Consider the following 14,272-nt stretch of genomic DNA (forward strand, 5'->3'; position numbering starts at 1 on the left):
TCCCTGAGGAGTCTCATGCTGGGACAAGGAGAAGGCTGGGATTCCAGGTGCCTTGGAGGGGTAACACAGTTCTAACAACTTGTCAGGCCACCGTCTTCATGAGCCTGGAAGCCCAGACAACAACAGGACACCGGTGCCAAGACCACACCCTGACCAGGAATCTTGGGTGTTTGTATCCCTGGACCTCTTAGCTAAACTTTAAAATCTCACTTTGGGACATCGAAGTTAGACTGGATGGGTACCTAGATCTCTCTGTCCTTCTTCCAATTGAAAGCCTCATTGAAAACTCTCCCTTCTTGGCTTCTCAAGGGTGGGCTGCTGAACTTGGCTTTTGGGAAACGGACTGCCAGCCCCAAGTTGGCTCACAGTGCTATTTGGGGATGAGTGGAAAATGCAAGATGTGGAGCCTAGCTTGCTCCTCCCCTCTTCCTATAGACAGATACATAGAAGCCTGTAGAAGAAAGCTAGCACCCCTCAAAATCCCCAAGAAGAGGTGGTAAAGCAGGAGACTGGGAGAACCGGGGAGATGCTCGCAGCCATTACTGAGCCTTCTAATATCCTCTGGCCAGACCAGTAAGGTTCTAAATAAGCTGTGTCTCTCTTATCCTGTTCTTTTCCTCCTTTCATTCTATTCAAGAACTAACACCCACCAACCAAGGGGTTCAGTTTACACGGTTCCTCTGAGCACTACCCCGCCTCGGTCTCTCCAGGGAGAGAACATCTCCAATCATTTCAGTTCGGCTCTAGGGTGGGCTGGTTTAGACACTAACAGATGAAACAAGCATGATGCTTGGTGTGGGCTATCCCACCAGCCACTGGGGCACAATATTAGAACTCAGCCTTCCAAATCTTAAAGTGGTTGTTAAATAATTGAACAATTACTTTGGAATGGGGCGGGCAGGAACTCATCCCAGAAATGAAATGTTTAGTGATGTGGAGGTAACAGAGAAGAGCAGTTAGGGGCTGTGTTCGGAATTCCAATGACTAAGGTCTGTAAGAGGGGTCAGCAAGCATTTGCTGTGTGGGGTCAGATGGTAAGTGCTATAGAACAGCCTTATGAGCCATTCAGTCTCCCTCACAACTCAACCCCGTACCTAGGTAACATAAGGACAGCCGTGGTCAGTATGCAAATAATGCGTATCCATAAAGCCTGATTTCTGGACACTGGGTCCTGAATTTCATATATTTTTTTTCATGTCTAAGGTACTGTTCTTTTTCTACTTACATAAATGAATAGCATTCTATGTGGGGGCCATAGAGAAACGGGTGATGGGTCAGACACAGCCCACTTCCATGTTTTCCTTATTTCCCAAACCTTGGGTTATAATCGGAGCTCTGGCCTTTCTGAGCAGTAAACACTTGGCCAGGTTTGGTTTCCCCTCCTGGGTTAAGTTCATGGTCAAGTTCACTTCCCTTCCCCTGTGGAATAAAAACAGCAACATCTACCTTATCTGAGTTTGCTGTGGATGCGGCCAGAACAGAATGGTCAGCACAAGTGGCTAGACACCCACTCAGCATTCAGGAAACTCAAGTGGTGCCTGCTAGCTCCTGCTGCTCTTCAAAACTCCCCGTCACTTCTTCCAAACCTATTCAAGTTGCCAGCAAATAGGATCAAAGGCCATCGCGTCTTCATCAACAAAGAAACACTTGAGACTTCTCCCACTAACTTGGGTAGTTTGCTGGTCCAGCAAGTCCTCAAACCCTGAAGAGCTCTGAGACGCAGCATTTCTGCAACGCTCTCTGGAGGAGCCAGTGCTGCCGACCTGGCCCTAGGAGTAGCATGACTCTAGATGCTAACAAAGATGAGCTTGCTCTGTGAGCACCGGGCGTGGTCTGCACTCTGCAAATTCAGTGCCCATGGTGTTCCAACATCGCATGCTATGGTAGAAAAGCCCCTGTGGGGCTTCTGCCAACATAGAATTCCACACTCCACTAGGTTCCAGTCATGTGACCTTAGGAGAGCGACTTAACCTTTCTGTGTCTTGTCTTTACTCCTCTGTGATAGGAAATGGTACTCGCTCCTCTTGGCTTGTGATGACAGCTGAAGGGATGGATGCACACACCAGCTTTCCCATGGTGTATGACTTTAGCAAATGTTCCATAAATGCTGGATGGTCAAGAGGTCACAAAAAATGCAGACTTTTTGGTGGAGAATGATCAAAGGGGGGGGGGGCTATGTGAGGTTTGTTCCCCTGCACAACAGGAGACTCATGCAGAGCTGTTCACCCCTCCTCTCCATTCCAGCCATTTTGCAGTTAGGTAAATGCAATTTCTGTCTAGTCGGTAATAAAATTAAATAAGAGAAGGTTCGCCTTAACGGGTCAAAGACCCCCATGTCAGCAGACAAGCAGCAACTTCCAGTTCAGCTCATGATATATGTGTCTGAGACTGTTCCCACCACCGAGGCTTCTGTGCACATGTGAAAGAATGTGTGTGAATTCCTAAAGCAAGACACATCTGAACTCCTCCAACCCACCATTGTCACCTGCACCGTTACTGAGGACTCAGTGTTGGCTGGTGTAGTCATCCTAACACCAAATAATACACTTCCAGTAGGGCATCACTACTGCTACATTTCATTATTCCTATTTGTATAATGGGCCCTCTGGGCAAGCTAACTCAGTGAGAACATTCTAGAAGTTCAACTTTATTTTCTTTATTCAAAGTAGCGCTCCTCAGGTAAGTCCATCATTTTGCTCCCACTACCTGGCATGCAGGTCACTAAAGTCTCTGCTGAGGGCAAGTGTCCCTGACACATTGTACACATTAAGGTTGTGATTAGAGCAAAACTGAGGCTCCGTCTTTAAAGTATGTTGTTGTTGTCTGGCTACTGGAAATGCCAGCCAGAGAGACCCGGGGAAGGACCCAGGGAGAACTTGATTGGCAGGTGCCACTGCTGGCTCCAAAGCTGGATGGGCAACTTACAACTGAGATAACTTGCTAAAAGACCTGGGTCGGGGGTGGTCTGCAGGCTAATGGTCTCCAGGACCTACCAGAAAGCCAGATCCCATACTGTAGGCACTTCTGGTACCCAAGCCTTGTCCAACCTAAAACCCATAATTTTGAGCTGACACGCCTGATGCACTTGGATGTCCATCAGTTTCTGAAGAAATTCTGGTGGCTTCTAACTCCAGCATCTAAGTTCTGACTCCAGCTTCTAACACAGACTCAGCTTTTCTGCCTCCAGTCATGTCTCCTCTAGTGAGACACTAGAGATGAGCAATGGCCCCTCAGCCTGCTTCTCAACCAAGGAGAGGAGCCATGAAGTGATGCCCTACCCTCCGTCACATGGAAGGTCGTGGGTTTTCTGCTGTTTCAGTGATCCCTCTATGAATGGCAGGAACCACTGGGATTCCCACCAGCTCCCCCCACCCCACATTATCCCACCCCACGCCAGGCCAGAAACTCTTCCCCTTCTCCCTCTCCAGCTCCTTTACACCAGCTGCTAATAACTCCCCTCCAGACTGCTGCAGTCCAGCTTCTGTCTCAGGATCTGATTTGAGGTACCCAAACAGAAATCCCTCAAATGTGTGTGTGTGTGTGTGTGTGTGTGTGTGTGTGTGTGTACCATGTACAGGTAGTACCCATGGAAGCCAGAAGAGGGTATCAGATCCTCTTGAACAGGAGTTACAGATGGTTGTTGGCTGCCATGTGGGTGCTGGGAATCGAACCTGGATCCTCTGAGAGAGTAGCCAATACTCTTAACCACTGAGCCATCTCCCCAGACTGGGTTCTGAAAGGCTCATTTGGTATTCTTAAGGTTTGCTGATGAGTAATACTCAACATACCAAATGCATTTCTTGCTATCCTTGAAAAACAAACTGACATATAAGCCTGGACTCGAATTCCTGAATTCTGATAGCTGCTTCCTGGAGACTGGAACCACAGTGCCCTGTGCTACAGCCCCCCAGCACTTCCTTTTGCTTCTGAGTCTGAGAGCAGTGACAATGGACATTTCTGTTCCTTATAAGCAAAGCTCACATCCCCGCTTCTCATTTCTTGCCTGTCTCTGAGAACAAAGGGATTTAAGCACTGAGGGGAAAGAAAACCCTGGCTGCTCTAAGTGATGCTTATGCTTGCAGGTGCCTCCAGCAAAAGGTTAAGCTTCCTATACTTATACCACCTTGCCTTATGTTTATTATCTATTTAGAATGCATGGTGATGATGATGATGATGATGATGATAATGATGTAATGGCAGCCATCGCCAAACACATGCTAGCATGATCCCACAGATGTCTTCAAAGAAAACAGTTATCAATCCTGTGGATTGGAGATGTTCAGGGGCTGAGTGGAGTAACAGCAATGGCATATGCAAGTGTGTTTCAATTGCATGGGCTTCCTTCAGGGGAAAAATGTACAGGAGAGAAGCCTGGTAGACAACAGCAAGCAAGTCTTCCCATCCATGCCCAAGTTTCCAATACTTCTCCATCTTCCCAGCAAATCGTAACTTAAGGCTCGAGAACCATTGTCAGCTAGACCCACAACAAGGAATGGACTTTGAGGGCACCCATGCGAGTCACCCTGCCTCTGCACACAAAGGCATCGCAGACAGAGCCGTAAACCAAAAGCAAATCCCAAGCCCCTGTAAAGTTAATAATGAAGTGTCGAGACAATAGGAAGAATAGATCCCTGTCCTGCTGGCCAAGATTAGAACCCAATGTCTGCAAGATGAATGACTTCTCAGAGAGCCACCATTCCTCCAGCATGCATCAGTCACTGGACAGATATTAGCAGGGATAACACTAGGGCTGTGATAATCAACAGGCAGGCACAGAACGTGCCTTCTGAAGAAAAACAAATGCCTTTGTGGAGTCGACAGTCTGGCAGAAACGTGTCAAATGCACAATGGTGGGCATGGGGAGGGATACTTATGCTGATAAAGTGCTTGCTGTATAAACATCTAAGCCCCAAAACTTACATGAAAGAGTCAAGTGTTGTGGCTTACGAATAGAATCCTGGTACTGGGAAGGGAGCAACAGGATCCTTGGAGCTCTCTTCTCAGCCATCCTGGCCTACTCAGTAAGTCTAGGCCAATGAAAGACCCTCTTTGAAAACACACAGTAGATAGTGCCTGAGGGACAATAATTAAAACTGACCCCTGACCTCCACAGATACCTGCACACACACACACACACACACACACACACACACACACACACACACACACGTGCACTGGTACACATGAACACATATGCAAGCATAAATACAAAGCACAGTTATAATTTCATCAATTGCAGGTATGATATGAGCAGGACATCAAGGCATCTTGATCAAACTTCATCAGAAAACATCTAACCTAGGAAGAGGGGGATTTTCTGAAGAGGAAACAGCCATTTAAAATAATAATTCAAGGATAAGGGGTCAGCTGGGTATTTACATCCTGAATGAGGAAATGTCTTCTATAAGATCAGATGCTGGTACAATGCTACCAGCCAACCTCTTGCTCCTGCTACTATACCCTCCTTGCCTGCTGCCATGCCCCAGTTCCCCTGACACACTCCCTATCCCCCCACCCCCACCCCACCCCCCCAAACTGGACTGGGTCCTTCTGAACTGTGAGCCAGAAAAAGAAAACAACAACAAAAGAAACCCTTTCTCCCTTAAGTTGCTTTGGTTGTAGACTTTTATAAGAGCAACATTGTCCCATCTTATAAGAGCAACATTGTGGCATTTTATAAGAGCAATGCGCAAATGACTAAAAATGTCTGTGTGTAAGGAGTCCTTAGCAGGAAGAGAAGCCAGGGAGATGAATAGGAAGTGCCTTTCTTAAGGAACTCTTCAGTCTAGCTGGAGGGAAAACATCTTCCATTTTATCTGCTGCTTAGAAGTTGTGGAGCCTCTCTATGCCACGAAACAGAAAAAAAAAAAAAAGCGCAACCACAAATCTTCGAAATTGTAAAGAATTTCTCCTGTAAGTGCTGAGAACTTTTCTAATAGGTTAATGAAACACATAAAGCTGAGAGAATGGCCAATCCTTGGAGCACTTCCTGCTTTGCCAGCATATCAAGTCTTGTTGTCTGTGGATACATGACTGCTAGGAGGAACTTTATAGCAGCCAATCATAAAAGACTAAATAAGGGATTTCTCAAAAAAAAAAAAGTGAGACTTTGAAAATCTATAAAAACTGCTTGCTGACAGACAGCAGTATTACTAATAAAATTACCAATGTTAATGATGTCATTGTTAATGATAACTGAATGCTCTTCTCAACTTGGATGTAGACAATTATTATCATTGCTTCAGATGTACAGATGGGGAAGAAAGGAGTTGAAACTTTTATAATAGTTTTCTGTTGGCTATGACCATGACCAATTTAAAGAAGGAAGAGTTTATTTGGGTTTATAGCTCTAGAAGGATAAGAGTCTATCATGGCTGGCAGGCATGCCAGGCAAGCAACAGGCTTGGAGACAGGCTCAGGGAACAGGAAGATCGCATCTTCACCTGCAAACATGCAGTGGAGAAAGAAAACCGGAAGTGGGATGAAGCTGCGGGCTCTCAAAGCCCGCCTCCTGTGACATACTTCCTCCGGCAAGGCTGCACCTCTTAAACCTCTCGCTCCTAACAGTGCTGCCAACTGAAAGCCAAGTGTTCACATTGCCTGAGCCTCGGCAGGGACATTTCTCACTCAAACCAACACAGTTCCTATGGACGACCAGATATCAAACGACATACCAAAAATAATCTGACATATTGAGCTCCGGTGTTTATAAAACATTAGATACTCTATAAACAAAGTAGCCCATACTTTTACCACAAAGCAGTCTGTCTGTGGTTTGCTCAAATGTCAAAATCCAAAGGTAAACTGTGTTTGAAGGAGTGAACAGTGACATATGGCAGCCATTCCTCAAGGGGACACTCACTAAGAGGCCTGGAATTGAGAGGCCACAGGAAGACAGGGGTGAGGGTCTGGGCTTATATAAACTGGAAAGTTGTGACTGAGACCCCTTCATATAAGAGTCACCACAAAAGCAAAAAGATAGAAATAAATTCCCCACCTTAGCCAGGAAACCCACTGGGAAATCCATATCTCTTGAGCTCTCCTTGGAAAAAAATATAGTTCCTCTGGGAATGGAGATCTACCAACTTCCTGTCACATGTCTAGGATCCCAACATGTGTTAAATGGTGAGAAGAGCCCCAAGTTAGGAGCTTGACATAAAGATATCACTCTAAACAAGCAATGTTGCCTAGGGAACCCATTGGAAACAGATTTAGGCACATAGGTCCCCAAACAAATGACCCGAGACCCACTGTGGATCCTACGGTAGGAGGAGAGAACTCCCTACTGTCCTGTGACTGCCATACAACGTTATGGAATGCTTGCCTGCACTCCGATATACATGATCCATACATGCACACAGACAGACTGACTGACTGATTAAAAAGAGCATTAGCCAAAACATAAACAGAGCCAGATTATTTTTAAAACAAGGGATTTTCCCAAAATACAAAGAAACCCCAAAATTCAAAAATATAAATATATCATTTTAAAGAACACTGCTGGTAGAGCTATATTAATACTAGATGAATTTTAGCATTCTTGTGAGAGTTTCCATATAATATTGAAGAAATAATTCCCCCAGAGAAGGATAAAAATTCTACCCTTTTGCTCACCTTATGATCATACCAAAAATGTATTGGGAGCTAAAAAGAAAAATAATAACACAATAGTAAGACGTCAAACTGGGCATGACAGCATGCACCTTTAATCCCAGCACTGGAGAGGCAGAGGCAGATGGCAGAGGCAGGTGGATCTCTGTGGGTTTAGAGAATATAAAACACTTATATCTTTTTCTAACCCCAGGGATCAGTTAATTCTACAAGATTGCTTATGCTCAAAGCCAGTATTGGATTCTAAAGAGTATAGCTACTGCAGTCCTCGGTGAAAAGGAAAAGATCTGAAGGAACGTTTAACCCAGATATGCATGGATCTGAAGACCTTAAGAGTCCACTTTTCATTCTCGTGAGAGGAGAAGTGGGGATCCTTCCGACTTCTTCTCAATGGAGGAGTAATTCTTAAAGAAGACAAGCTCTACAACTAAATAAAAGCACCGTGTATATCAAGACCTGTGGGGAACAACCCAAGTGTTACTTAAAACTTACTTCATGGGCTCAAATGATTGTATTAGAAAATGAAGGGGCTGTGGGTAGTTCAGTGACAGGATTCTTTTCTCAGATATGCATAGTTCAGTCCTCAACACCGAGAAAGAAAGGAGGTGAAACGAGAAAAGAGAGAAGAAGAAGGGAGGGGAGAGGAGAGGGGAGGGGAGGGGAGGGGAGGGGAGGGGAGGGGAGGGGAGGGGAGGGGAGGGGAGGGGAGGGGAGGGGAGGGGAAAGGAGAAGAGAGAGTCACAACTGCATCTGCTTGAATACAGCAGAAGAACAGGAAAACCCAAAGCATGAGAAGGAAAGAAATAACAAAGCTAAATGCCCGGAGCTGGAGAGATGGCTCAGTGGTTAGGAACACCTACTGCTCTTGCAGAGGACCGAGGGTTGGTTCCCATCTGCCACGTCAGGGGGCTAATAGCTGCCTGTAACTCCAGTTCCGGGGGATCAGAGTCTTCTGGTCCCCACAGGTTCCTAAACTCATGTGGTGCACACAAATACACACAGGTACACACGTATACACATTTTCTTAGTTATGGCACCAAATACAGTATAGGACAAACTCTAAAAAATACAAAATAAATGATATTTTAAAAACTGAGTTTTGATACAACATAAGGTTTGATTCTCTTTATATTTTACAAAGTGGCACCAGTACCAAAATAGCAGCAGTGACAAGAGAGTGAGGCCAACCCATGCGTATGGGTTCTGCGACGCGTGTTCTGCGAGCTCGAGTCCCAGGCCTTCGCTCCCAACTGCCTGGCCTTGGGATGGTGCACTATAATGACATTTTAAAAATCACATTTCACACTCGGGTGAGTCCCTAGTGCCTGTGCTCTAACTGGCTACCTTTGCAAGACCCGCCAGGTTAGGTAAGTCCCCTTAATGAGGACTGGCAATGCTATCTCTGCTTTACAGAAAGGGAAACCAATGTTTGAAAAAAAAAAAGTCTGTGATTCTCCCCCAACTATTGAACCATCAACTATTGATGACGAGTGCTTCCTCACTCCAAAACCTGCCTTCCTGCCATCCTGCTCATCTCTGAGAGAGGAGGAAAATACAGTGCCTACTGCAGGCGGGGATGTCTGCGTTGCTCTGTGGTGCACTGTCCAGGCATCATTAGGGAAAACATGTCTAAGGTCAAACACAGAGTAGAAGAGGGGGGTAAGGCTCATCTTGCACATGTGTGGAAGTTCCTACCCCCCACTAATGGTCACCCAATAGTTAATGTCGCAGGCTTTGGAATAGATACGTCCTGCAGACTGAGTGCAATGCTGAGGTCTTTCAATGCCTCCAACCATGAATTTTCATGGGTTCCATTGTTGTCTTTAACGTAGCCTGAGAACCTCAGGTGCAGAGAACTCGGAATCAAATAGCTGCAAGCCAGCCGAAGCAGAAAGCCAATTCAGGCCACCTGGTGCCAGCCTGGCCTTCTTCTTGAATTCCCAGGCCCCAGCTACAGCAATGACTGATTGAATGGCGGGATTTGCTTCCCAGAGTTCTCAAAGCCAGCATGGGGAGATGATAGCTCAGTGGGTAAGATCTCTTCCCACCCAAGTGTGAGGACCTAGGTTTGAATCCTCAGTACCCATGTAAAACCCAGGCAAGGCTATGCATGCCTGCAACCCGGCACTGGGAGGGTTGAAGTGAGCGGATACAGGGGGCTCAGAGAAGCTCGATTAAGATTTACTGAGAAAACCTGCTTCTGGAGACTATGATGGATGGCTATAAGATGCCCATCATCTGCCTCTAGCCTTCCCATGACTGTGCCCTCGTGTGCCCATACCTCATCTCACTGCCTACCCACCCCCACATCCTCAGACACGTCTTTCCATTTCACTCCCACAGATCCTCCCGTGGACAGATCATGAGTGCACTATACGCAAACTGTTTTCAAGATTGAAATCACAGCACTTCACAGCACATGAAGATAGGGAGAAAAGCAGTTAACATAATTTTACAAATAGAACCGTAGGAAAAGTGAGGGGAGGAAAGAAAAAAAAAAACAAAACAAAACGTTCACGTTACCCGACTGCGGTAAGTCTAGCCTTGAACTTAATTTCCTGGGATTCTTGAAATATCGGTGATCGCAGAGTAAAAGAACAATTCATTAGGCTGTTTGTTCTCTGTGTGTGAGTCGCTGTTGCCATCTACAGTTTAAGACGGGGCTTGCAACACTACAAATCACCAATTCTAAGGCTCCTGGAGAGTGCCATGCTTGCCTGGGGAGCCCAGGCCCTGAGACTGCCAGTTACCTGAAGAAGCAGCTCTTTCTCCACCACCTCTTCCGTCTTGCTGATGAGTCGCTTCTGCAGGGTGTGGATTTTCTGGATCAGCTCGAAGGTGCTAGGGTCACTGGCCTGTCCCAGGAGAAACAGTGGGAGATAGCATCAGTTTCAAAGCACCATGGTCTGTGTGCAATAAGGATTCTTTGATTCAAATGCCTTTCCCATGTGAAGACCTAGTACATAGAGAATTAAATCCAAAGAGAAGAGGCATAGCAAGCGACACAGTCACAGAGCTCCCTAAGGCAGACCACTGTCTCCCACGGTCGTCACCACAGCTCTGATTCACTGATGGAAAGTGAGCGTGTTTGTTCCATCAGAAAGAACGGTCCTAATCATGCAACCATGCGTGATGCTTGGTGTTTTCCGTGTGACATCACATTTTACATCACATGACAACAGTGAGACCACGTCAGCCTTCCCCTTTTACAGACAGGAGAACCTGGGAGCCGAGAAGCCAATTGCAATGGCTGGGGAGAGTCTAAGCTGGATTGGAGATGTGCCCTGCTGCCAAGGCTGTGGTTTTCATTATGGTTTTCTGGGCTTTCCCTCCCATCTCCAGTTTCCATAGGAATAGCTTCCTGAATCCACTCAGCCTTGGGATGCCCCTCTAGTCATTGTCAACTGGAAGGTTCAACACAGCATACCACGGGGAAGGGTTCCAAGGTGGGGCATCTGCGAACAGGAGGTAGGAGAACAGGGCTATGGCCTTTAGCAATGAAATGGAACCATCAACCTGAGAGAATGGAACCATTCTACTCAGAGAAGAGCTACGGGTGTAAGTGGATCGTTTGTCCTCCGGACTTGGAGCCAAAGCTTTGCTTTCAGCCACATTGACACTTTGAGTTAATCTAGCAACTGGATACTTTCAACTACCTTCTTCATTTAAAAAAAAAAATAGAAATCGACATGGAGTTGGAAATTTCCAAGATCTATGTGCTAGCATATGGTATAAAGTCATGTGATGGGAAGCAGGTGCGAGACTTTAACTGCACCTCCCAGGTAGATGCACATTAGCACCAGGTTCGGAAGCTGTACCACTCTGGGCACAGAAGAGGAACAAAGAGGCTATTTCCATGGCTCCAACTCTGCTTACACAGCACCAGCTGATGTCCGTATAGCTGGGCAGGATTTGGCACGAATTCACTTGGCAGCCCTGGGTATTGTTAAAATTCAGGCCTTGTGTTTACACAACTTTAAATGCATTATCTTTAATAGTTTCTTCATTAAAAGTAAATAAAAATAAAATCCTATTTGGGTGGTTTTTCCACTTTTACCCTGAACTTTCTTGTGCTATAGACTTATATATATATTTCAGCGTTGTAATTGGTCAGTTACCCAGTCTCTTGACCAAGCAGACTTTGTCTGTCACTGTTGTCTGCAGAGCTTGTAGTGATGACCAGCAGGAAGCCACAGAATAAAACCGGATGGGACTTTGGCTGTGTCCCCAGATCCTAAGAGAAAGGGTTTGGCTAACAAAAAATTAGGCCTTTAAAAAAGATTGTGTCTCAAAACCATATTTCCTGTAGGAAATGGAAGAATGCAAACCCAGTTGAAAGACGGCTAAGATGTTGGTGGGAGACATTGCTAAAGGCCATTGATAGTCAAGACAACCCCAAAACTACCTGAAAAGCAAAATGTGTATCCATTAATGAAAGCAATGTACAGCTTCCACAGGGTCTTTGGGGGTGGGGGGGTGGGCAGGTGGGAATTTTGTCTAAGACTTTAAAAACCAAACTCAAATTAACCACCTGGCTCTAAAACTGGCCAATTTACATTTGATCCAGTCTTAACCCTGTAGGTGACAATTTTCATATCATCAAATTAAAGGGACTTCTCAGCGTGCTTTAGGTTAGGAGCCTTGAGTGGGTGGAGAGGAGGGCTGGGGACAGGAGGGTTGTGCTAACAGGTGTTACCTCCAGCTTTCTCCATCTGTGCACGTTCATGGGGTTTTCCAGCTCCTCCTCCAGAGCTCGGCACCTCGTCCTTTCCTTCAGGAATTCTCTTTGCATGTGGTACAGCTCCTGCCTGGAGAGAAGACAAGCTTGATTTTGCAAAGAACTTCTCTTGAATGTGCTATCTTTGCTGCAGAGGGCTGGGGAGATGGCTCGGGGTATAAGGCGTTTCCTCTGAAGCCATGAAGGCCAGAGGTTCAAATTCCCAGAACCCATGTAAAAGTCAACCAGGTATGGCGACCCCCGCCTGCAATGCCACCGCTGGAGAGACTGAGGCAGGAGATCCCCGCCCCACCCCCCACCCCCAGATCAGCTGGCTAGTCAGTCAGGCTGAATCTGTGGGCTCTAGATTCAAGCAAGCAATGGATCTCCATAAATAAAGTGGACACTCATAGAGAAAAACCACTGGATAGCAACCTCTGATCCCACAGCACATATGCACACTCACGCGCGTGCCCCACACATGCGTGCGTGCGTATGACATGCATACCCATGCAAAGGTTAATGGATTGATTACTGTAGACACAGTGTATCTGGCATAAAAAGCTAGAACCAGGAAACTTGTTAGCACTGAGAGAGGCCAGCTCCCCAAACCGAGACAGGTCACAAACGATGCTAGTTTGTTCGGAGTTCAAGATCCGCCTTAGCTCCAAACAACAGCAGCCATTAAGCTCTTGACTCTGAATGTTCAAAGAATTTAGAGGCATATGAAAGGATCTAGGTGGGGGAAGTGAATCCCAAGAGTCCCAAGACACATTGCAGTGCTTCAGTCTCCAGGAAACCAGTCAGCGAACACTCTACGTTGCAAGCACCACACCTGACAGCAAGTCACGGCACAGGCACAGGCAATAAGCCAGCACCAGCTATGGCCTCCGACTTCTCTCTTCACTGCATAGTAGAGTCACATGGAGGGCTCCCAACATCCCTTTGCCTGGACCCATTCCCCAGAGGACTTCTGCTCTATGGGGTCTGGTGCACAGCCTGCGTTCCACGAGTTTAAAAGGCCCTGCAGGCAACTCTAATGTGCAAACGATCTGAAGATGCGGAGTTTGGAGCTTTGAAGATATGAAGCACCTTATGTCCCACAGCCGCCAGGCACAGGGCGCTGAAAGCACCCTGAAACCCCGACTTTGTGTCAAACGCGTCTCTAAAATCCTCAGGCACCCCGAGTCACCCCATCCTCAGCGCCCTGAGTCACCCCATTCACCGAAACCTTTGTTGGGAGAAGGAGAAGAGACAAACGTTTGCTTTGACTCACGCAATAAAGACATTGCTATCTGTCCTCATCTGCTGTGGGTGTGCAGATTACTAACATGAAGCCATCTCTTTTACTTAATTGCTTCATTTAAACCAATAATACAACTTCCCCTCATTAACAAGACAAACCATTAGAATTAACTGCATGATGTTCGCTCAACGGGGAGTGCAGAGCAAGCTGCTTGGAATTAAAAGCATATTTTTTAACACTTTGTTTTTCTCGCGCATCCGTGGAAAAGAAAGGCAGAAGTGCACGCTACCACATTTGAGAACTGACTGTTCCGGGAGACTCTGTAAGTCCCAGTACCTTTTTTTCTACCTTTAACGGTAATTACAAGCCCAGACCTCAGAGACATTTAGCTCTTTGCCCAAGGTCACACAGCTAGTAGACAGCAAGGCCACTTGCCGCCGTCGTCCTTGAGACTTTCCTCTCCTTGGAAAGGGAAATAAAATCCATTATCAACAAACTAGTAATATTGACTAGGAATGGATCGAATTTAGTCCTTTTTGTGTGCCATAAAAATCACTTAAGATGATTCAGTGGTCGCTGGGAATGAACCCATCTTTCTCTGAAACATCGGTGGTGTCCTCTCTGAGCAATAAAGTTAGTGGGTGGCACTCCTAACCCCTTCTGTGTTTTTCCTGCATTTCCTAGAATGAAGATGTTTT

The 14,272-nt window shown here is 46.2% G+C and overlaps 1 protein-coding gene across 1 annotated transcript in view; it reads right to left on the reverse strand.

The window, feature by feature from the left end:
- Positions 1-14,272, reverse strand: part of Cfap58 (cilia and flagella associated protein 58) — a 102,216-nt gene that overhangs the window by 40,895 nt on the left and 47,049 nt on the right. Inside the window, exons 14-15 of the mRNA XM_021151799.2 lie at positions 12,308-12,419; positions 10,362-10,466 (exon numbers count right to left, since the gene is read on the reverse strand). Coding sequence (XP_021007458.1) covers positions 10,362-10,466; positions 12,308-12,419 — 217 coding nt within the window. The remainder of the gene's footprint in view (positions 1-10,361; positions 10,467-12,307; positions 12,420-14,272) is intronic.

The sequence above is a fragment of the Mus caroli genome, unplaced genomic scaffold, assembly GCF_978045245.1.
Source record: "Mus caroli unplaced genomic scaffold, Mus_caroli_1 scaffold_20, whole genome shotgun sequence".
NCBI lineage: Eukaryota > Metazoa > Chordata > Mammalia > Rodentia > Muridae > Mus > Mus caroli.